At 39.4% G+C, this 23,927-nt stretch overlaps 1 protein-coding gene across 2 annotated transcripts in view; it reads right to left on the bottom strand.

Annotated features, from left to right (window-relative positions):
- Window positions 1-23,927, bottom strand: part of fxr1 (FMR1 autosomal homolog 1) — a 48,358-nt gene that overhangs the window by 8,007 nt on the left and 16,424 nt on the right. For both annotated transcript variants that reach the window (XM_062976797.1, XM_062976798.1), the window contains exons 2-11: window positions 11,139-11,191; window positions 10,630-10,723; window positions 9,073-9,144; window positions 7,637-7,785; window positions 6,815-6,908; window positions 4,896-5,012; window positions 4,626-4,796; window positions 2,110-2,188; window positions 1,400-1,509; window positions 691-777 (exon numbers count right to left, since the gene is read on the bottom strand). In XM_062976797.1, coding sequence (XP_062832867.1) covers window positions 691-777; window positions 1,400-1,509; window positions 2,110-2,188; window positions 4,626-4,796; window positions 4,896-5,012; window positions 6,815-6,908; window positions 7,637-7,785; window positions 9,073-9,144; window positions 10,630-10,723; window positions 11,139-11,191 — 1,026 coding nt within the window. The remainder of the gene's footprint in view (window positions 1-690; window positions 778-1,399; window positions 1,510-2,109; window positions 2,189-4,625; window positions 4,797-4,895; window positions 5,013-6,814; window positions 6,909-7,636; window positions 7,786-9,072; window positions 9,145-10,629; window positions 10,724-11,138; window positions 11,192-23,927) is intronic.

Genomic DNA, 23,927 nt, shown 5'->3' with positions numbered 1-23,927 from the left:
GATTTCTTCCCAGATACATTCAGGCCCCTTCTACAGTGACATAAAAATCCAGATTATCTGCTCTGAACTGGATTATATGGCAGTGTAGACTCATATAATCCAGTTCAAAACAGATGTGGATTATCTGCTTTGATATCTGGATTATATGGCAGTGTAGAAGGGGTCTTAGAGGTCGTGTAAAACTGAAGCAATAAGTCTGACACTATTAAAAATCTGACCCTAGTCAGTCTTGGACAGTTTTAAATGCATTCAAATAGAATCAATATGAATGTTTAGCTATATAACAGATGCAGATCAGCTCCTTATTAAATTCACATTATTTAAAACATGGACTCCTATACAAGTAAAAGCACAATGCAAACAAGACCCAAGAATCTGAGTAGTTTGCCAAAAGGTGAAGCAATTTCAGCATGATTTTAGTGAGCACCTCAGAATACATTACATTTCAGTTTCCACCCCCCGTTTCACTGTGGCCATATCTATAGATTGGAATTCACTAATTTTATAGAATTCAAAGACATGTGATTTAAATTGAGTTATATAAGGCTGAGGAAGCACAACTATTCCATCCCATTGTGTATTTATACAACACTATTATGTCCCACAATATTTCTTATAGGAAAAAATCTACAAAACACTTTTAAAGGGGGAAGTTAATTAAAAAAGATGCAGCTTTTCCTCAATGCTTACCTTTAAGTAGGCAATATGGTATTCAAGAAGTACTTGTACATTCCCAATGCTTTCTTTTGTACCCACAAAGACAAATGGAACCATACCCTACAAATAAATAATATCATTTCAAGTATATATAAACCAAGTTGCAAGCAAGCTATGTTGGCTGTCCACTGTAATGTTGTACACAGTTAAGTCCAGTTTACTGTGCTAGATTTTACAAAGTTCCTAAGCATGCCTCTTTCCACTGTGCACTGAGGTGACCTGTGCAGGGAGAAATATCCCAATTCTCTACCTGCTTTGGTGCGTTTTACCACCATGGGACTTTCCCACCTGTTTTCTCCACCCTGAAAGCTTTATTCAAAGAAGTTGTGTTTGTGATGGCTGCTTAAGGCAGGATCTTGACTACAACCACAAGTGGGATCTTCTCCCTTTAACCAGTCATTATAAGCACTAAATTTGCATTTTTCTTCCTTTACTCTCCATCCTTTATTCCTTGTATGTTATAGATTGTAAATTGAAGGGCACATCTATAGCTTCTGAAATGGCAATTTTTTATTTGTGCCTTCTGTTCAGTTATTAACTCAGTAAGTTCCACACCCATACTGTGGAACAGTGTGGCGCTATTGTTCCTGAAACTATTTGTTAAACTTTGGAATATGTGTGTGTGTGTGTGTAGAACTATCACTGACAGAAAATTTCTTGAACAGAAAAAGTTAAATCATACATCTTCTCTGGGCAGTTTGTTCTCGTTGTCGCCTTCAATTCTCACTCGCACTACTCCAGATTTGTCCACAATCTCTTGGATAACTTTTCCATTTTTTCCAATAACTTTCCCTTTAGCAAAATAAAGAAGATTAAATGTTACTACCACTCCTGATAATTTCTCAAATAAATTATCAAAAAGTATTAACAAATTAACAAGCAACTGCAAAATAATATACACAACACTAAACGAACTGCAATATTGTAAACACTTCCCATTTGTATTATCTTTGTACTCTTGAATGGGACTTGGAACATACCAAAGAAAACACAAAGAATTAATATGTTCAGTTGTTACGTTGAGAACAGCCAATACATGGATCTTAGAGCACATTAAACCCAACTCCCTAGAAGACAAAATGACCAAACTGAGATTATCATACTTTGGCTATATCCCAAGACAAGATGTCCCATTAGAGAAGATTATAAAGTGGGAAAGAATAGGAAAAGAGGAAAATTGCATTACAGGTTAATATACTCAATCAAAGAAGCTGCTGCTCTGAGGTTGCAAGATCTGACCAGAAAAGAAACATCTTCCACTTAAAAGTTCCATTCTCAGAGGACAGGAAGAGAGTTGCATCCAAATGTGGCTTTTCCAATGAAATAAAACATGTTCCTCCAGTCAATCTTTTCAACCAACTGAAACGGAAAACATTATTAAATATTACATACCAACAAGACTCCTAGGAACTTGAATAAAGTCCTCCACAAATTCCAAATAGCTTCTAGCTTTTTTTACTGCTTCAGCACTCTGGAAATGAATAGAAACCATTTGTGAACACAACACATTTAAAATTAAAGCTTCTTCTAACAGTTAAATTTCTTTGGACAGCATTACATTAATACGAATTGTGAACAATATATATTTTTGTATTTGTTATTAATGATATAAGAACCAACTCCTGGTCAGCTATGCCTAACAGACAACTCTTTAAACATAAAGCTGAGGAAAGACCAGGCTCTCACATTATGTAAAATAGAAATTTATATACTATTGGGAAATAAAAATCTCTAGTACTGTGAAAATAAATTAATGCCACTTAATGTTACAAGCAAGAATAAATATAATAGCTATATGTTTCTGAATGATCAGAACTCTGCAAACAGGTAAAGAAAGTTTCTGTTTCAAAGAACCATTTGCTAAACTTTATATAAATGTTCAAGAGCTTTAGACACTTATTAGAATTATCTTTTCAATGGGTAGCTTAGTCTCACACTCCTGCTATCCTAAGAAGCCTCTTGTTGTTAATGTATTATCAGGATTTGAAGCCTGGTTTGGGTAAGGATAGAAAGGGTATTTGTTGTTATTAGATCCCAGGACATAAAGCAGCCAGAAAAACACTGCCAGGAGGAACAGACTAGGGCATAATTTTCTCTGTGTTCAGATGTCTAAAAATGCTACAGATGAATTACAGTACAGTGTTCCCCCGCTACTTCGCAGTTCGCTTATCGCGGACTCGCTGTTTCACAGGACATTTATTTATTTATTTACCTCACTGCTGCCCCCTTGTTTCGTCTCTGCCATGTTGCTCTGGCTGTCTCTGCTCCTGCAGCCAGGGAAGGAAGTGAGCAAGCCTGGTAAGTGAGTGAGCGAGCAAGCGAGGGAGGGTGAGCAGCAGCAGCGGCAGGAGCCTGGAAGAGGCGGTCAAGCTCCTGTTTCTTCCGCCACTCCAGCCGGTCATGCCGGGAAACGTGGAGGACTTGGAAGAGGAGGCGGAGTCTTCCACGAGCCCCGCCCCCTCTTCCAAGTCCTCCATGTTTCCCGGCATGACCGGCTGGAGCGGCGGCAGAATCAGGAGCTTGGTTGCTTCTTCCAGGCTCCTGCCACTGCTGCTGCCTGCCCTCACTCTCTCACCTTCCCTCGCTCACTCACCGGAGTGGCCTTCCTTCTTCCCTGGCTGCAGGAGCAGAGGCAGCCAAAGCAATATGATGGGCACAGAGCAAGGGGCCCAAGGGCGCTGGTAGGAAAGGCTTCAATATAATGTATATTGAATTAAAATAGTGTCCCTACTTCTCGGACTTTCACTTATCGCGAGTGGTCCTGGAACGTAACCCCCGCGATATGTGAGGGAACACTGTATTCCATGTAAAAAGAACTTGGTATTTTTCTACACAGAGTAATTCCTCCACACCGATACTGAATATGGAAAGAATATTTATTTTTGCCTTGCAGTTGCAAGAAAACTATCATAATTATTTGCCCCTTCATGCAAGTCAATGACTTCCACTCACAGTTTGAAGATCCCTGCTTGTACTAAAAAGATGCATTTGCATCTCCTATTTGGATGGTCATATTGGCTAAAACAAACAAACAAACCCAAAGCCCTGCACACCAATATTTCCATTTCTCACTAGAAGCCAAAAACGACAACAGATAAGACATTACCCAAATATAAGATAACTGCATAACAGGAACATGGAAGTTAAAGCCAATATCTGGCTCCAAGGAAGTTGAGCATACTGTTTGAAGCAGGCCTCTCATACCAGCTATTGTGAGATGTGAAGGTACCATTAAAGTACAGAAAAAGAGACAGAAAAACCTGTATGATTATTTTAAACTGTTACTTTTCCACCTTCCCTAGATATGCTAAAAGGGAATGTTCTGTCTATAAGGTTTTTTATCCAGGCCTAAAGCATAAGGCATTAATTCTACACAAAAACAGTAATAACATGTTCCCATACAGAAGGGGACTCATTATCTTATCAGCTATTGCTGACAATTAACCCCTAACATATATGTTCAAAACCCAATACAGTATGAATCCATATGGAAGATACAATTGAAAATGAAACAGTAGAACTTTCACCATATGGATACTAATAGAAAGTAACTGATTGGCTACCTTTCAAAGAATATAGGAAAAGAGAAAAAATGATGGTAATATAGTAAAATGAAGGAGAAAAGGAAGAATTGACTCACAGAAAAGAGGTGTGAAAAGGGGAAGCAGTAATCAAGAAACAGAAATTACGGACAATAAACAATCTACGATGAAGATTGGAAGCTGAAATATTTTTCCTTCCTTCCTTCCCTCCCCATCCCTTTTCTTACCCTTATTTTATTTGATCTTGTCCCTTTCTTTCCTCATGTCCTTTAGTACCATTTTATTATATTGTAAATAATCTATTACAATCAATAAAATTATTTAAAAAATAAATAAATAAACAAGACTCCTAATTTTTCTGTTTACCTCTCCATAGATCCTGAAAGTTCCAGTGTCTTCCTCAAGTTCAATTGCAGTAACTCCTGGCACTTTTCTTGCTTGCTGTATGTTGCTGCCATGTGTTCCTATTGCAAGTCCCATCAAATCTTCTCTGACAACAAATTCCTCGTGAAATGCTGCAGCAAGCTGTTTTGTGCACTAGGAAGAAGGCAGAATATTTTTCTCCAGTAAGAATTGCTTCAAAAATAAGTATGAGTACATGATTATATCACAACTATACATAAAAAAGCAACTCACTTCTAAATGTTTTGTGGCTTCCTCATTTCTTGACATGAGCATTAACTTAGTTCGAATGCTGCGCAAATGCATGTCACTCAGAATACCAACTCGTTTCACTGTTGCTTCACTGGGAGACTGCAAAAAATGTGACACAAGAGTATTTTTATTTTACAATGCAGTTTTATTTAATTATAATTTGATTTAATAGGTGGTTTTATTTAATGACTGTCATTAAATTCACATTTCAGAAAAAATTGCACTCCTTTAAGGAGAACAAAACAAAAAGATTTTATTTTAGTTTTTTAAATTAAACTTTCAGGGTAGTGCAGAGAGAAATGTATTTAAATAGCGTATATACCCAGTACTGCCCAGGTGTCAGAAAGACCACTGACCCACTGCTTTTATCCTTCCTCCCTCTCTCTTTCCTTCCATTCCCTCATACTCTTTCCTCTTTCCTTTCTGTCCTTTCTTCCTTCCCCTTTCCCTCCCTCCCTCCCTCCTTTTCTTCCCTTCTTTTTCCCTTTCTTTCCTTCTCCTTCCCTTTCTCCCTTCTCCAACTCTGAGAGAAGACAATTGTTTTGGAACTCCTGAGTGGATAATGTCTCCATAGCAACATGGCTCTCTTTCCTTCCTTCCTTTCCCTAATACACATCACCTTTTTTCCCAGTGACATCAAAAAACCATTTCACCTAGCAACAGACAATCCTTCACCTAGCAATAGCCTATCCAGTGACATTACAAGGGACCACTTCACCTAGCAATAGCCTTTGTGGTACAAACAGACAGATGGACAGAAAAAGATATAGATACTTCATATGGTTTTCAGAAAGATGGTAAGTTCCAAGTTGTTTTATATTACTGGAGAGCAAACAAGGTACGCAGGAGTATTTTTCTTCATGTAGCTTGAAATATAAATGGCACAAAGCCATATCCACTCTTATATAACAACAGTGGCGTTTCTGCAAGAAATCTCCTCTTTGCTGTTTTGCTCTCCCAAGAAATGTGGAACAAGCACCCGAAATGCTACAGAATGGGCTGGTCCTCTGGAACTGTGTTCTTTTTCCCACGTGTGCAGAGAGCTCTAGCAGACGCTCCTGCGGTCGCGCGGGAAGCTTAGCAAGGTCGTCTTGCCCAACTCCTCCAGGGCCCTGAAGTAGGGAGAATGCTGCAGCAAGAACTCCCGTGGGGGACCTGGCGGGAACTCCTTGCCGCCCCGCCTCCTCCAGAGCCCGGGAGGAGGGGGAATGGCCCAAATCCTGGGCCAGCGAGAACTTGGTGGCGGGTGGCTGCAGCACTGGCCTTTTGGCTTAAGCGCTGGCCTTTTGGTTTGCACTTGACTGGGCACATGGCGGGCAGGGTCAGCGCCTGTTCATAAAGGAGAGTCCACAAGTGGGCCTCCCTATGCTGCTGAGCCTGTGCGCCAAGGGCATGGCAGATGGCACAGGCCTGGATGACGTGGCCTCCCCCAGGCAGAGTAGACATTTGCCGTGGCCATTCGCATCGGAGAGCTTAGTTTTAGCGGACCAAGTTTTAAGAAGAAGGGCAGAAGCCATAAAGAGCAAGTAAGTCCAAAGTATAGTCCAAAGTCAAGGGAGGGAGAAAGAGCAAGTAAATTGTACAGACCGAAGTCAAGAGATGGAAAAAGGGAACAAGTCAGTTGGGAGTCCAAGTCAGAAAAACCATTAGAAGGTACAAGTAGCAAAGCAAAGCACAGAGAGAGAAAGGTTCCTAGCTGCGGGCAAAGGCAGAAAAAAGGAATTGAGGCTCAGCCATGCTCAGAACTACTTATACTTCATGGGGACAGTGGGCAGGGCCTACATCAAAATGTTTCATTTTAGAGATCTAGAAGGTTCTCAACTGCAATGCACATGTGTGGCCAAACCCATATGTGTGATTTCACAGACACCACAAAGAAGAAAAAGGAAAATATATCTTACCAATACGATCAACTGAGTTGTTTCAGCCTGGTAAAAAATTCTGCAGGCTCCTACAGCTTTCTTAAAATCCTTATGGGCACTTTCATTAGCACACCTAGCAACATTAAGCATAAATCAATTTATGTAGCACAGTTAATAAGCATGCTGCTATAAAAAATAAAAGCTATGCAACATTTGAGGACATACTTCCCAAGCCAAGAAAACACCATAAAAATACAACAAAATGGGCTTTGGCACAAATAAGCACAGGTCAGCTATTTACTAAACACATCTTTAATTACAAGTAAATATGTAAACTTGCAAGCTACATAAACCTTAATGAGAAAAGAAGAGAACAGTACAGGAAGATACACAATGAAAGCAATGTCAATCAAAAATTTGGTCTCTTAAAAATATTGTAATTTTAATCTTTATCATAAACTGATGAATATTCTATAGAGAACACAACTAGTTCTACAACATTTTTTAAAATGAATGATGTACCTCTATTTAATTTATTTGTTTGGCTTTATCTTTGAAACTAGACCCAAAAAATTCCATTTCATTGTGAAAAATATCCCAACTGTGCTTTTCTCTCTGGCATGAATGCTAAACTCCTATGTTTGGTGACCACTGAAATAAGACCCTATAAGTCATCAATTTAATTTAGGAAAATCAGACAATCTCCTGTAACTGAAAACTCTATTTTACTTCATGCCTCCCAGTGATTTTTGTAAGTCCTTTGCCACGAAACAAATCTTTGGATTTTCATCCACTCCTTCCCGTCAACTTTATTAATATATAAGATACAGACATAATGAAACTGTATGGCAATTTACTCACGCGTCTCTTAGATCTTCAGGAACCTCTACTGCACACTTGAAAAATGTATTCTTGTTTACTGCTTTATTTTGATTCACAGGCCGAAGTCGTTCAAATGTGACTATCTCATTATAGGTGGCATCACAGGCAGCATATTCAATCACATAGAACTGAGAAACGAAGGTTTTAAAACAAATTTTAATTATAAATAAATGCTGGCCTACTGTTGGTGAAATACGATTTCTGGTTGGTGTTAAGTCAGATTTATACCACAATACCTTATTTTTTAATCACTGTGAAGGTCAGAATTCTCTACCAATCATGATGACCAAAATAACTCCCAAACCACCTTTTCTCATCTGCAGGACCACATGCCCTGGTCAGTGGAAATTAGGGGCAGCAACAGATAAACAATTTAGATATTTCCCTAAATATAATTGTGGACACACAATTAAGGCGTTTGCAGGGAACTCCGGAAGATCATGTCTTTGTTCTGAACAGAAGTACAGGGAAATAGCTGGATGTTGTCTGTTGCTTCCTCCATTCTCCGCTTCAGGGGCTTGCAGTTGAGAAAAGTTGGGTTGGGAGAGGACTTGGACAGGAACCTGTCATTGCTACATCTCCCAATGGAGGATCACAGTGAATATGTAAAAGATCAGAAAAGTACTGTAACCAAGGACAAGCAAAATTACTGCTTTCCTCTCTACAACAAATCTGCTCCCATCTTTTGGGGTGTATTATTATATTTTATAATATCATTTGTCCCTGAAGCACATCATTCTTCCACAGGTCTTATTTTCTCCTAACAACCACAGAAAGATACAAAGTGGCACTTAGCACAAGGCCACCCACTGGACTCTTAAGGAACCAGGCCTTCCTTATCTGATGGTAATCATAGCAGCTTTTGTTAAACTAGTTATTTTTCTACATGAAAAGCAGAAGCCTGAAACACGTTAAAAATGGGACTTTTGAAGCCTTTTGTAAATTTGCCCCAACCTAGTGTCCTCAAAGTGTTGTCAAATTTCAGTGTTCATTTCCATATTAGTAGAAGCTAATGGGAACTGCAATCCAAAATAACTGGACAGCATTAGTTAGGTAAGGCTGCCCTAGATATGAAAATCAAAGTGAAACCATCATATGATACCACGAAATAATTTATTACAATTAGGGGCTAGGTATTTTTTCAAGAAGTGTGTAATTGGAGCAAAATTAAGATTAGAGTTCCACTGTATTTCCTTTTCCAAGATTAACTATGTATTAGCCAACTAACACCCTGGTTTGTCTCAAAACAGTATAAACTATGTGTTAACACATTAGCATTTCTAACCCTTTAAAGTCCCCAAGGTGTTCTATCTAGCTTTTTGGGGGGAGGGGAGTGGCACGCAAGGTTATCAGACTTCTGTGATTTAACCCAGTGTTCCCTCCTTCTCTACTGCATGAGTTTTATATCTACTTACCTCCCCTTTCATCATTCGCACTTTTGCAAGCCACCACCCACAGGGTTCTTGGTCATTTGCTCTTGAGTAAACCTAAAAATAAACCACACAACATATTTGAACTATTGAGCACATGCTTTAAACTCTGCATTACAGCACAGGTCCTATTCATGCTAATAATGTGGACACAGGGCTGCCAAATAAAAGCTGAAATTCCTGTGGAAATTTAAACAATCATAATTTTGAAAAATGAAATATGAATAGACCTTTTGGCCACATATGAAGTGTCTTCACTCTTCAAGTAAATAAACCATAAAGACTTCAAGTAATGTTCTCTTCCCATGTCATCTAACTTTTAAGTCTTAACTAGGGTTAATAATTTCTGAACAAGAGAGGCCTGGTTATGGGATAGAGGTAGCTTTAGTTGCCTTGGTGGATGACCATCCGTTGGCAGCTTTTCAGGCCATGGTATCTGTCTGGATCACCCTGCTAGAATCAGACTTTGGGGAACTGTTTTACAGCAATTCCAATCCCTCCTGGAGGATTGAGGCCAGAAGGTGCTGCTGGAGTCTCTCCTGAACCCCACTGCCTGCAGGATTCCCTGGGTTATTCAACATATATGGGGAGAGGTTGTTAGGCGTTTGGGTGTTATCAGAACACAGGTAACACTTAACTACTACATTCCATCAAAAACCAAGTAAAATTAGTAATGGACTGGATTAGGATCAACAAGTTGAAACTTAAACCAGAAAAGACAAAGCTACTTCTGGTTAATTGAATGGCAGATCTGGGAATAGGGATTCAGCCTGTCCTGGATACAGCTACACTTCCACTGAAGATGCAAATACACAGCTAAGACTAAATTCCTGGATTCAATTCTGCGCCTAGTAGCTCAGGTTTCAGCAGTCGTTAGAAGTGCATTCTACACACTATGGGAGGCTGCTTTTGAAGAGTGTTTGAAAACTTCAACTGGTCCAAAGAGTTGGGGCCAGACTGCTAAATGGGGATAGCTACAGGGAACATACAACTCCTTTGTTGGAATATCTTCACTGACTGCTAGTCGCTGGTTTTGACGTTAAAAGGTCCATATGGCTTGAGTCTGTATTTGAAAGACTGTATTTTCCCTTATGAACCACCCATGCTTTAAGATCTGTTGAGGAAGCCCTTCTGTCTGTCTGACCACATTCACAGTCTGCTAGAGCACTGTTCTCCTGCTAGGTGAATGGCCACTAATCAAATGTGGTATTGTACGCACCAGTGCTACAATCATAAGACTACCAATGCTAGGGTGTGATACAATTCAGTCTTCTCTATTGATGTATCACATCACCACAGTGTTCTCTTTGGCTATCTGAATATTTATGTGAAGACCCCCATGGTTAACCATTAATAGGTTCTTGCTGGGTTCTTTCCATGGCACTGCTCCTTTAAATTTTCCATTCACTTCAATTTAGTTGATGAATCTGACAATTCAACTAAAAGCCCATTTAATAAGCCCATTTAATATACCACTGGTTTCTGAATTCATCCAGTGCCAGGAGACACTTAAACATCTGTTGATGTTTTGTGCAAACTCACCTCCACTTCATCTCCTTCACCAATTTCTTTTTTGATATCAGGTGGTGGTGGTAATCTTACTTCATTGAAAGGAACCTGACGTTCTGGTTGCCAACTAAAAATTCAACAGGTATTTAAAATATATAATATCAATGTCAACAAGAAAATTGAGTTACAATCCACTATTAATACGACTCTGGAGCAATATACTTTGAGAGAGCATATGGAGAGCATTTAGTTACTTTCTCCACCATCAAATTTCAGTTCAATTGCAAAAAACTGCTAAAACTATAAAGAAAAACATGAAGCCACAAATTGGCCCAATTCCAAATGATACCAATCTCTGGATCACACTTTCCAACAGAGTCTAAGAGGCAGAGTCTAAGTCTACCGCATTTTCAGTCAACATACTATGGAAGGACACATTCTTTCCATAGCGAATAAGACTGTTATATTTTGCAGATAACAGTGCATTCTTTAAGTGAATAAAAATGAAAATAATTAAGTTTCTTTTACAACATAATACTTACTTGTTTTCAAACACAACAGTAAGTGAATCCTCATGAACGTCTTTGATGAATCCCTAGATTAAAGGATAAAACATGTTAGTATTTATGAGGAAAACAACCTATTTTATTGCAAAATGTCATCTCCCATCATATCACAACAAACTTAAGAAGAATTTCTACCCTTAATAGAGAACCAAAACATAGATGCAAGCAATTTTACTACCAACCCGTCTAAGCTTTTGAGAAAGCTGAATTAACATATAGCTATCATTACTAGCAGGCGCTGATTGGAAAATTGTCCACCTTATATGTATTGATATACCTATATAGTTGTCTTGACTGCTGTTCTGCAATCAATTACATTAGATGGAGTAAATATAGGATATGAAGTTTTAGTCATTCCTGGAAAGAAATCAGCACTGCAAAATTGCCAGTAAGTTGCCATACATCTTTTAGTGAAATAATGACAAGGAATTAGTCATAGCCCCAGTTACCGTCTCATCCGTTTATTTCATGTTTTCGTACCGTTTTGTTCATTTGGAATGCACGAAATGGTACAATCCCCTCCGAAAAAGAAATATCAGCGAAACGGAAAAAAGTGGCAACTGTAGCCGTTAGCTCGGCTGATTTTCAGCGCTTGTAGCCCCTGGCAGGCTGTGGCAGGCCCTACAGCCGGGCGCCGGATGCTCAGCAAGCTCAGATGTTGGCCCTAGCTGGCAAGGCCTAGTACAGGCACTGGCAAGGCCTACAGCCAAGCGTTGAGTGCTCAATGCTTGTAAGCCCAGCTGGCCTTGGCCCTGCTTGCAGGGCTACAGCCGAGTGCCAGGCACGGATGTAGGCCCTGGCTGGAAGGCCTCGAAGGCCTTGGCGCTTTGCAGCCCATGGACCGAAAATCTTCATTTTTTTTTTATCTTGGACGTCAAAGTTCATTCAGATTGGTGCCTGTTTTTGGAAGCAGTGAATGGAAGCAGGGCCATACAAATTAACTAGACTACAAGGAATATCATAGTTCAGTTTAGGTACGTGCTTTCAAAGTACTGTTTCAGCTGCAGTACCCTTCTGATAAATACAACAAAAGTAATTACCATATATACTCAAATATAAACTGGCCCAAATACAAGCTGAGGCATCCAATGTTACCACAAAAAACAGGGGAAACTTATTGACTTGAGTATAAGCCGAGGGTGGGGAATGCAGCAGCTACTGGCAAATTTCAAAAATACAAATAAAAATAGATACTAATAAAATTAAATTAATTGAGACATCAGTAGGGTAAATGTTTTGGAATATTTGAACAGTAAACTAGCTCTGTAAGTGGAAAAGGGGGGCAACAAAAACAAAAATCAACAAGTTAATAATAATAATAATAATAATAACAACAACAACAACAACTTCATTTGTATCCCACCCTTTCTCCTCATGGGGACTCAGGCCGGCTTCCAACATACCCTGTTTCCCCGAAAATAAGACAGTGTCTTATATTAATTTTTGCTCCCAAAGAAGTGCTAGGTCTTATTTTCAGGGGATGTCTTATTTTTTCATGAAGAAGAATTCACATTTATTGTTGAACAAAAAAAATGAACATTACAAGCTAACATAACCAGACAAACTGTGAAACCTATCAAGAATTTCTTGTTACTGCCACTATTCCATATACAACAATCTATGGTACATGGAGGGCCACAGGAAACAGCTTGTGGGGTTTGCAGATTGCCCATCTCACACATACACTTAGCATTCAGGTGGATGGTCAGAGCATTCTTTTAAGGTCAATGGAAAGTGGGTTTTGCACTACAAGTCCCATCAGGCCTTAGCTATGGAATGGTGGGCGTTGCAGGCCAGCAATGTCTACAGCAGAATGCATGCAAAGAATGGCTTCCTCTGGGTCAAGATGAGCCACATATGGAGTAAATGCTTTGGAGGCGTCATGGCTTAGGAAGAAAGAAAAAGCATTCACTCCATATGTGGCTCATTTTGACCCAGAGGAAGCCATTCTTTGCATTCATTCTGCTGTAGACATTGCTGGCCTGCAACTCCCACCATTCCATAGCTAAGGCCTGATGGGACCTGTAGTGCAAAACCCACTTCCAAAAAGTAGAAATAATAATAATAGACCTTTCTTGAAAAATGTACCTGGTTCTCAAACACTATCTGGCACACATCCAGTGAGGAAGGAGGCAGGAAAGGCAGCCACGTGGAAGGTGAGGAGGTGGGAAAATGAGAAGGCAGGAAGAGTGCATGCCTGGCGAAAGGGAAAGAGAAAGGCAGGAGAAAGGGATCTCATGCACACAGCTTAAGGAGAAGCTGCTTCTCTCGCTTTTTCCTTCCCTCTCTTGAGCGAGTGCCGGCCAAAGAGGGAAGGGACAATCTCAAGCAGCCTCGTCTCTTTCACATTCACACAACACCGGACAGGAAGCTTAAGGAAAAACTGCTTCTCTCGCTTTTTCCTTCCCCCTCTTGAGCGAGTGCTGACCAAAGAGGGAAGCAAGGGAAGGGAGAGGGGAAAGCATGAGCGACGACGCTTTCACACAGCACCAGCCGAGGAAGGAGAAAGGAGCCCCGGCGGCAGCGGCGGCGGCTCCCTCCTAGGTCTTATTTTCGGGGGAGGTCTTATATTTGGCAATTCCCCCAAACCTGTACTAGGTCTTATTTTATGGGGATGTCTTATTTTCGGGGAAACACGGTAGTAACAGGAAAACATTCAATGCCTATATAAACAATGCAGAGCTAGATATAGAGCGATAATTATGTATACTAATTTCACATATGCATTTCCCCTTGAAACGTTTGCAAATCCTGTCTATGTGCATTTCCCTCTTGCAATATTTGCAAGCCCTGTTTATATCTATGTAGACATCTCTCTCTATGTGTGTGTGTTTCCCCTGCTCTCTCTCTCTCTCTCTCTCTCTCTCTCTCTATATATATATATATATATATATATATATATATATATATATATATTCATATCTATCTAGACATGTCTATATAAATTTGTGCATGCATTTCCCCCATAATATTGGCAAGCCCTATATATCTATATTCATATCTATCTATCTAGACATCTCTCTATAGATAATTATATCTATATAGGATTGGCAGAGACTTGCTTTGCTGCGGCCTTGAGCCCATTATAAGCTGAAGGGAGGCTTTTTAAGGTCAAAAAAAGGGGTGAAAACTCAGTTTATCTGTGAGTATATACGGTACTATTTTCTATAGATAAAAATTTCCAATTAATAATTTCTACATAAACTTTTTAAAGTATTTGAAGTATTTGATTGAGTATTCCTTATCCGAACCTCTTGGGAACGGAAGCATTTCAAATACTTGCATGTGTGTACAGACTAAATACGATCCCTGGGGAAGGTTTTTTTTTTTTGTGTCAGGAGCAACCGGAGTTGCTTCTGGAGTAAGAGAATTGGCCGTCTGCAAGGACGTTGCCCAGGGGACGCCCGGATGTTTTGATGTTTTTACCATCCTTGTGGGAGGTTTCTCTCGTGTCCCCGCAAGGAGCTGGAGCTGATAGAGGGAGCTCATCGACACTCTCCCCAGGTGGGATTCGAATCTGGCAGCTTTCAGGTCAGCAACCCAACCTTCAAGTCACTTAGTCCACTATGTTACCTGGGGAAGGTAACGGCAACCCACCCCAGTATTCTTGCCATGAAAACTAAATGGATCAGTACAACCAGAGATATGTCAGTATGCCATCAGAAGATGGGACTCCACGGTCAGAAGATAGTCAAAATGCTACTGGGGAGGAACAGAGGACTAGTCCAACTAGCCCCAGATGTGATGACGCAGTTAGCTCAAAGCTGAAAGGAAGGCTAACAGCCAACGGTGCTGGAGGTGAATGACAAATCCGATGTTCTAACGATCAACACACTATAGGAATCTGGAATGTAAGATCTATGAGCCAGGGCAAACTGGACATGGTTACTGATTAGATGTCAAGATTAAAGATAGACATTCTGGGAGTCAGTGAACTGAAATGGACTGGAATGGGCCACTTCACAAAAGATGACCACCAGATCTACTACTGTGGACAAGAGGAACACTGAAGAAATGGAGTAGCCTTCATAATTAATAATAGTTGTTAAAGCAGTGATTGGATACAACCCAAAAAATGATAGAATGATCTCAATTTGAGTTCAAGGCAAGCCGTTTAACATCACAGTGATTCAAATATACGCCCCAACCACAGAAGCAGAATTAGATCAGTTCTATGAGGATCTGCAGCACCTACAGGATAATACACCAAAAAGAGACATTGTCTTCATTAAAGGAGATTGGAATGCTAAGGTGGGCAGCCAAATGACAACCTGGATCACAGGCAAGCATGGTTTGGGACAAGATGAAGCAGGACGTAGGCTGATAGAATTTTGCCACGAAAACTCACTGTGCATAACAAACACTCTCTTCCAACAACCTAAAAGACGGCTTTATACATGGACTTCACCAGATGGTCAACACCGAAATCAGACTGACTACATCCTTTGCAGCCAAAGGTAGCGGACATCCATCCAGTCGGTGAAAACAAGACCTGGAGCTGACTGTAGTTCAGATCACGAACTTCTTATTGCACAATTTAGAATCAGACTGAAGAGAATGGGGAAAATACACAAACCAATGAGATATGATCTAAAAAATATTCCAAGTGAATATGCAGTGGAGGTGAAGAATAGATTTCAGGGACTAGACTTGATGGAGTCCCAGAAGAACTATGGACAGAAGTTCACAACATTGTTCAGGAGCCAGCAACAAAGTACGTCCCAAAGAAAAAGAAAACCAAGAAGGCAACTGAGTCTGCTGAGACACTGGAAGTAGCCCAAGAAAGAAGGACAGCGAAAGGAAACAGTGATAGGGGGAGATGTGCCCAACTAAACGCATAATTCCATAGGTTAGCCAGAAGAGACAAGTAACTGTTTTTAAACAAGCAATGCATGGAAATGGAAGAAGACAACAGAATAGGAAGGACAAGAGACCTCTTCCAGAAAATTAGAAACATCGGAGGTAAATTTCAGGAAAAAAATGGGCATGATCAAAAACAAAGATGGCAAGGACCTAATAGAAGCTGAAGAGATCAAGAAAAGATGGCGAGAATATACAGAAGATCTGTATAGGAAGGGTGATGATAATATAGAGGATAGCTTTGACGGTGTGGTGAGTGAATTAGAACCAAACATCCTGAGGAGTGAGGTTGAATGGGCTTTAAAAAGCATTGCTAATAATAAGGCAGCAGGAGACGACGGGATCCCAGCCGAAGAGTTTAAAATCTTGAATGATGATGCTGTCAAGGTGATGCATGCCATATGCCAGCAAATATGGAAAACAAAAGAATGGCCATCAGATTGGGAAAAAATCAATTTATATCCCCATACCAAAAAAGGGAAACGCCAAAGAATGCTCAAACTTTCGTGCAGTGGCACTTATTTCCCATGCCAGTAAGGTAATGCTCAAGATCCTGCAAGGCAGACTCCAGCAATACATGGAGCGAGAGTTGCCAGATGTCCAAGCTGGGTTTAGAAAAGGCAGAGGAATGAGAGACCAAATTACTAATATCTGCTGGATAATGGAGGAAGCCAGGGAGTTTCAGAAAAACATTTATTGCTGATTTATTGACTATTCTAAAGCCTTCAACTGTGTGGATCATAATAAACTGTGGCATGTGCTTAGTGGTATGGGGATACCAAGTCACCTTGTCTGTCTCCTGAGAAATCTGTATAAAGACCAAGTAGACACAGTAAGAACAGACCATGGAACAACATACTGGTTCAAGAATCATAGAATAGAAGAGTTGAAAGAGACCTCATGGGCCATCAACCCCCTGCCAAGAAGCAAGAAATCGCATTCAAAGCATCCCCAGCAGATGGCCATCTAGCCTCTGTTTAAAAGCCTCCAAAGGAGCCTCCACCACAGCCCGGGGGAGAGAGTTCCACTGCCGAACAGCTCTCACAGTTAGAAAGTTCTTCCTGACGTTCAGGTGGAATCTCCTTTCCTGTAGTTTAAAGCCATTGTTCTGCATACTAGTTTCCAGGGCAGCAGAAAACAAGCTTGCTCCCTCCTCCCTAGGACATCCCCTCACATATTTATACATGGCTATCATATCTTGTCTTAGCCTTCTCTTCTGTAGGCTAATGGCAGTTCAGAAGACTTCACCTCACTTTCTAAGCCTATGATAATTGGATTTGGAAAAAATTGGCTTGTTGTGAAAATAAGGATTGTCCTAAAGCTTCAATGGAGACACCTTTTCCCCATGATAACTCTTTCAGAAGTGATTTCCCTTCCATTCTTCTCACTTCCTTTGTCTCATCCCGTTCTTTACTATGAGCCATTTTAAGTTCGATGTTTGTAACATGGGGACTACCAGCCACTGTGGGTCCCATTTAGGGAGAAAAGTGGTATATAAATAAAGATTTATTTATTATTACTACCTAACTAACCATTCCAAATCTCTGAATGTTAAAGAAATTATGGCTAAAAATAATATTTTACTCGAGTTAGTTAATAGTAATGTTTAAATTGTTTGAAGTGATCCCTTTTGAAAACCTATTTATATCAGGATTTATGTCCAACCAACTCTGCCCTAGTAAGCTCAAATTACCCACAGAGGCAAAGTCTTCAGAACATAAAAGCAGAGCAAAACACTCCAAGGATCTGAACATCTTAAAATTGCACTGAGTATCTCCTAAGAAACTGCAGTAAGAGGTAGTTTGCGATTTTTCTGGTATGAACACATTTTCTAATCTGGTATAAACCAAGGAATACAATTTCAAAACTACAGTAAATTCCGAGAATCCTCTTGAATCCCAATTCTGCAACCTGGGACATGATCTCTTTGCTCCAGTTGAATATTTGTTTTTTTTATTTACGACATTCATATCCCGCCCCTCTCACCTCGAAGGGGACTCAGGGCAGCTTACAAGTTATATATACATACAATATATTACATTATTAGCATAACACAATATATAAACATTATATATTACTATATATATTGAATATGCTTAATATTTATCTAAGCCTTTAAGGTTTAAGACCATAACTCTGTATTCAGTCTGTGATTTTTGAATGATATCCAGGTACCTAAAACTGAAAGACAGAATGCTAGATTTAATAGCGCTTCTTACATTCTTACAGCTCATGAACTTTCATCTTAATATTCTGCTAAGTGTCTCACAATCCCATATCTTTCACATCTCTTTCCTCGACAAAGCATCCCAACTATTTAACAGTAAACCTCCCCAATACTCAGATAAGTATTCACCTGAAGTAAGCAGCATAATATAATCTTTGGGAGTCCATGATGCTTCATGGACAAGAATCAAGATCAGCTAGAAAGGCTTCTGCTGTTTAATTTTTCTATCCCGAAACGTAAACTACACATACATATAAAGTTGTTTGCAAAATATTTGCATCAGGTCTCTGTGGAAGTGATCCAGAATCCCATACAGTAAAATGAATATGAAGACATCTCACAAAAAGTTTGAAATAACACAATTACCACCTTAAAACTTTATACACACAACCACGCACTGTAAAACCTTTAAATTCAGAGTCAAAAATGCCCTTTACTGGAGGCAGCCACCATACCTATGCTACACACATAGTTTTTTTTCCAACCAAGAAGTTGGAAAATGGTCACAGAAGCCACATTTTTAACTAGCAAATAAGATATTATAGGGGGACAAAAAGAGTCACATGTGATTAAAGCCTTAATGCCTATACAGATACCAAGTTTGACTTAACACTGAAAATACTGAACCCGCCATAATCTACTGTCGTAAGTACCCCAACTCCCCTTATGTGCTCTTTTTATTAAAAAGGCAGAACTCATTAGCAGACAGTAAACATTCTCTAATTCTGTAATTCCTGTCTGATGTTAATGGATAAGCAGCTCAGCCCTAGCTATTACTTGGATGAGAGAACCAGTCCTAGTTATTACTTGGATGGGAGATCAGTGGTTCTCAACCTGTGGGCCACAGCCCAGCAGTGGGTCACAAGGATGAAAATCCAGTCTGCGAACTTCCTTCCTCTTTATTTTATTAATTTTTATTTCTGCTCCTTTCTGCAGAGCTGACCATTGGACCCAGTACAATTTTCTGAATCAGCACCCCAAATAACCAAACTGAATCTGCAGTTGACCAAAAACTGATTCATAACCCTTTTGGTATTAACATTGGAGAGTGGTCTCTGGTCAAAGTGGTCCCCGGTCAAAATGGCCCCTGATCAAAAAAAGGTTGGGAACCACTGCACTAATACCAGGTGCTATAGGCTGCGTTTCAGAGGAAGCAACTGGCAGTATCATCTCTGGATATTCCTTGTCTAAGAAAACCTATGAAATTAATGGGATTGCCACGGGTCAACAGGCGAGTTGAAGACACGGACATAAAATTCTGTAAGGTTTTGTGGTTCGAGTGTTAAAGCAGGATTCTGGAAAACAGAGTTTGAATTTCCATTCAGCAACCCTGCATAGGTCGCATTATCTCAATGTGAGGAAGACAGTTAACTCACCACTAAATCTTGCCAAGACTCTCCTCCCTTGTTAGATTTCCCTTAAGGTTGCTATAATTCAGAAACAACTTAAAGGTATATAATAACAAAAAATATGGGCCACTGCATAGAGGGGTAGAAGAAAGACTGAGCAAGGGGGTGCTGTGAAGTGTTTTAGGTATATGAATATGGTTTTAATGGTTTTCACTGTTTTATTTTTAATGGTTTCAATATTTAATCGTTCCTCGAGAAGCCCGATCTGGCCACGGTGGTACATGTCTTAGTTACAACCCATTTGGATTTCTGTGACACACTATACGTGGGGCTGCCTCTGAGGAGGGCTCAGAAACTTCAGCTGGTCCAAAGAGATGCAGCCAGGTTGCTCACTGGGGCTGGCTACAGGGAGCGGATAACCCCTGTTGAAGCAGCTCCACTGGCTGCCAGTCTGTTACTGGAAACAATTTGACCTTTAAAGCCCTAGACAGTTCAGATCCAGACTACTTGATTGACCACATCCCCTTGTACGAACCTGCCCAGGCCCTGAGATCTTCAGGAGAGGACCTTCTCAGTCCCACCTTCATCTCAAGCCCAATTGGTGGGAACGGGAGAGAAGGCCTTCCTTCTTGGTGGCTGCCCCTCGGCTCTGGAAGCCCAGAGAAGTCAGAATGGCCCCCTCCCTGCTGTTCTTCAACCGGCAAGTTAATACCATTTTTATTCAGGCAGACTTTTAAAAAAGAATGTTATTAAGATTATCAGGGTGATTGTAATCTACTGTGATTGTATATGCTTTTAATGATGTTCAGTACTGTTTTACTACTTGTATATTTGTATATTTTAAGTTATATTACAATGCTTTAGTTATGAGCCACTTTGAGTCTCCATATGGAGAGAAAACACGAGATATAAATAATAATAATAATAATAATAATAATAATAACAACAATCATATTTTAATGTTTGTTTTTAGGTTTTAAATTATATACTGTATTATTTTTAGTGTAAGCTGTTTTGGGTCTCTTTTTAAAGACATAAAGCAGGATAGAAATAAATATAATATTAAGTATGACACAGTAGATCTGAGAGAAAGCTGTAATTTTGAGCAGTTCTGATAAAGACATTTTGATTATAGAGTAATATATTTATTATTAATTTTATTATGCCAATACCAGTGTGTGCACACGGTACTCCCACAGAAATCAAGTTTCAACACTGATTTTGCAATTTCAAAATAATTCAAATAATGGCATTGTTAGCCATCACAAATGGCTTCATATGTTACACAGTTTGTGTTTCAGACTTGCACTGTTATTTGCAACTTGGTCAGGCAGCTTTCTTAGTCCTTCTATCCGTTGCGTATACCTATTTACTTTTTGCTATTGTCAGAAAATACAGTTAAAACCTACTTCCTCTGACCCACCTTTGTGCAACTTTGCACTATGAATCTAAGAAATCCCCCTCTTCAGCCTTTTCTAAGACAAGGAGCACAGAGAAAAGGAAGCATGTTGTCTTGGATGCTGTGTGAATGAGACTTTTTATAATGGTAGACAGGCAAGCCTGCAAATTCCCTCACACCTAGAAGGCCCCAGTATAGTACCTCAGAAGTTCCAGGTACTCTTCTACAGCTTCAACGTTAGAACAAATGTTGCATGTTTGTTAGTCTCACTAGAAGGCAGCACCATAGCAAACGAGGAATATTTGTATAGTACACCATGGGAATACCAACTAGCTTACAATATGGTTACACTAGTTTTAAGCTAGATATCCCCTTTATTTCTTTAGTAGAACTGGGGTCTCTTTCTCTGGAGTCCTTCAAAAACAGACTAGCCATATATCTGCTGAGCAAGCTCTAGATCAATTTCATACATAGAGCAAGGGAAGCGGGGTGGACTTGATGATCTATGGGACACTTTCCAATTTTGTGAACACACAAACATTTTATTGAGACAATACAATAACGGTCCTGGTCAGTCAATAGTTAAGAAATGAAGAAAAAAATATTTAAACTGTGCTGTTCACTGCTTGGGCATATGTTTGGACTCACTCATGAGCCTGGAAGCTCTGGTTTCACCAGTGACCAGAATTGCATCTGGACACTTAAGGTTTGTGCACCAGCTCCATTCATTTGCAGATATGTGTAATCTGGCTGTGGTGACAAATGTCTTAGTCACCTCCCATTTGGATGACTATAATATGCTCTACGTGGCACTGTCTTTGAAGTACTCAGAAAATTCAGTTGGATCAGAGTGGCACTTGGGCTACTGCCTGGGATTAGTTACAAGGAGCATACAACTTCTTGTTACACTGGCAGCTTGTCAGCTTTTAGACACAATACAAAGCATTGATCATAAAACCTGTATCCTCTGGTTCAGGTTATCTGAAGGAATGTATTCTCATATAAACCTGTCCATATCCTCAGGGGATGCCCTTCCTCCTACCACCCTCACAGGTGCATCTGGTGGTGGGAACATTGCAGCTGGACTTATTGGTGGCTGATTCAAAGTTCTGCAACTCCCTTCCTAGAGAGGCGAAGACGGCTATCTTTCCACAGGCAGACGTTTTGAGGAAATAGCTGCTCATGAGGAAAAGGTGTAAAATGCGCTAGATTTGATTATGTTTGTAAATGACTTGAATTTTAACTTTTGTATGTTTTAATAACATTGATTTCCACCTGTTTTTTTTTCTTACACTACCAGTGCTGGAGAAAAGATGGAATATTTCAGGCACAAGTGAAGACCTATCTCTTCCGGCAGGCCTACCCAGACACTTTTAATGATGAATTTTAAACTTCCACTCTATGTCTATCTTTTGTTTTGTGTATTTTAATATGTATTTTATGGATATATGTTCTAATATGTGTATTTTATGGAGTATTTTTAAATGATTATGTGTTTTAGCAATGTTGTAACCCGCCTCGAGCTATGAGGAGAGGCGGGTAAGAAATAAAATTATTATTATATTAAGTAAACAATTGAAGAAAGCCTGCATTAATCACACTATCTTGGAAAAAAGTGATTTCCCACATCAGGAATACTTGGCACCTATGGAGATGAAGACTCAGCAAAGTATATTTGACTCACCAGGAGCTCAACCAGCCTAAAAATTTAAAGAATCTGAAAACAGAACTTTTGACACTTGGCTGATGGATTATCACCCTCGAGCTAATCAGCAACATGCTAAATTCCTTAAAAAAATTAAAGCAAGAGCAAAACAATACTTCTTTTGAAAGCTTCTACTTTTGTCTGAAAACGTCAGTTATTCTGAAAATTATTATTATAATGATGCTTTAAAAGCATGTTAGAATTACCAATATTACTTTTCAACATGACATTACAATCATGTCAGAAGAAAGGAGGGGAAATTGGTTTTCATTTTTAAAAGGAACAGGAAGCACACACAAAGAGCATTTTAACTTTTAATGTCCTTTTCAGAGACTCTACAATCAAAATCAGATAGCCTAAAATAACGTTATAGCTATAAAACTCTAGAGTGAAACAGCCAAATAAACCCTGAACTAAAAAAGACATATGAGTCAGGGGCAGCAGAGATCAAGCATACATAGCTGCAGGAATCACACATGGATCAAAGCAACCATTTGAAGCAGACATTAAATTTTTCTCCCAAGACTGCAAAAATGTATGTATGCTTTGTGACTTTTAACTTTACAAACTGAACACTACAATGGTTAATTCAAACGTACAGTGGTTTAGCTTTGTACCAGCTCATTTCTAACTTCTTCTCAAACTGTGAAAAACTTGTATCTACACTGAATTTCTTATAGATTAGAACTACAGTTTTGCGCCATAAGGTTTGATCATTTCCTCACCAAACTAGTTCTCGTAGGACAGTGCTCATTTTAGTATCAGGCTGCCTTGTCCCAAATTTTACTCTACAAAAAAGCTTCATATTCTGAATGTATTTAAAAGTTTTTCATCTTTATATTTCACCTGAAGATTAAAAAACTTTCAGTGATTATTCAGAAGATTCTAATATTCTGCTATATCGGACTGACTAGATTTTCTCAGGTGAATGGTCATGTTTATTTGTTCCTAAATTAGTCAAGCATCTTTCTGAACAAGGTTCTCAAGGTATCCAAAGGTTAGTTGCTGCTAAACAAATAACAAACACGTTATTCAAGAACTAGCTGTATCAGTTTTCTAAAACACTCCTAAAATCCTTGTTTTCAAAAGATACTCTAGGCAGTAGAGCTGTTTGGTGAACCCTCTGCAGCTGAAACAATCCATAATTTTTAGGAAAGATGAACTCATAGCAACTCACATCCTAAGTCCTCATGGATCTAGTAAAAGATTGTAAAAATGATGTTAT

Source organism: Anolis carolinensis, chromosome 3 (genome assembly GCF_035594765.1).
Source record: "Anolis carolinensis isolate JA03-04 chromosome 3, rAnoCar3.1.pri, whole genome shotgun sequence".
Classification (NCBI taxonomy): Eukaryota; Metazoa; Chordata; class Lepidosauria; order Squamata; family Dactyloidae; genus Anolis; species Anolis carolinensis.
The sequence above is the reverse complement of the archived record's forward strand: the minus strand, read 5'-3'. Positions and strand labels throughout refer to the sequence as shown.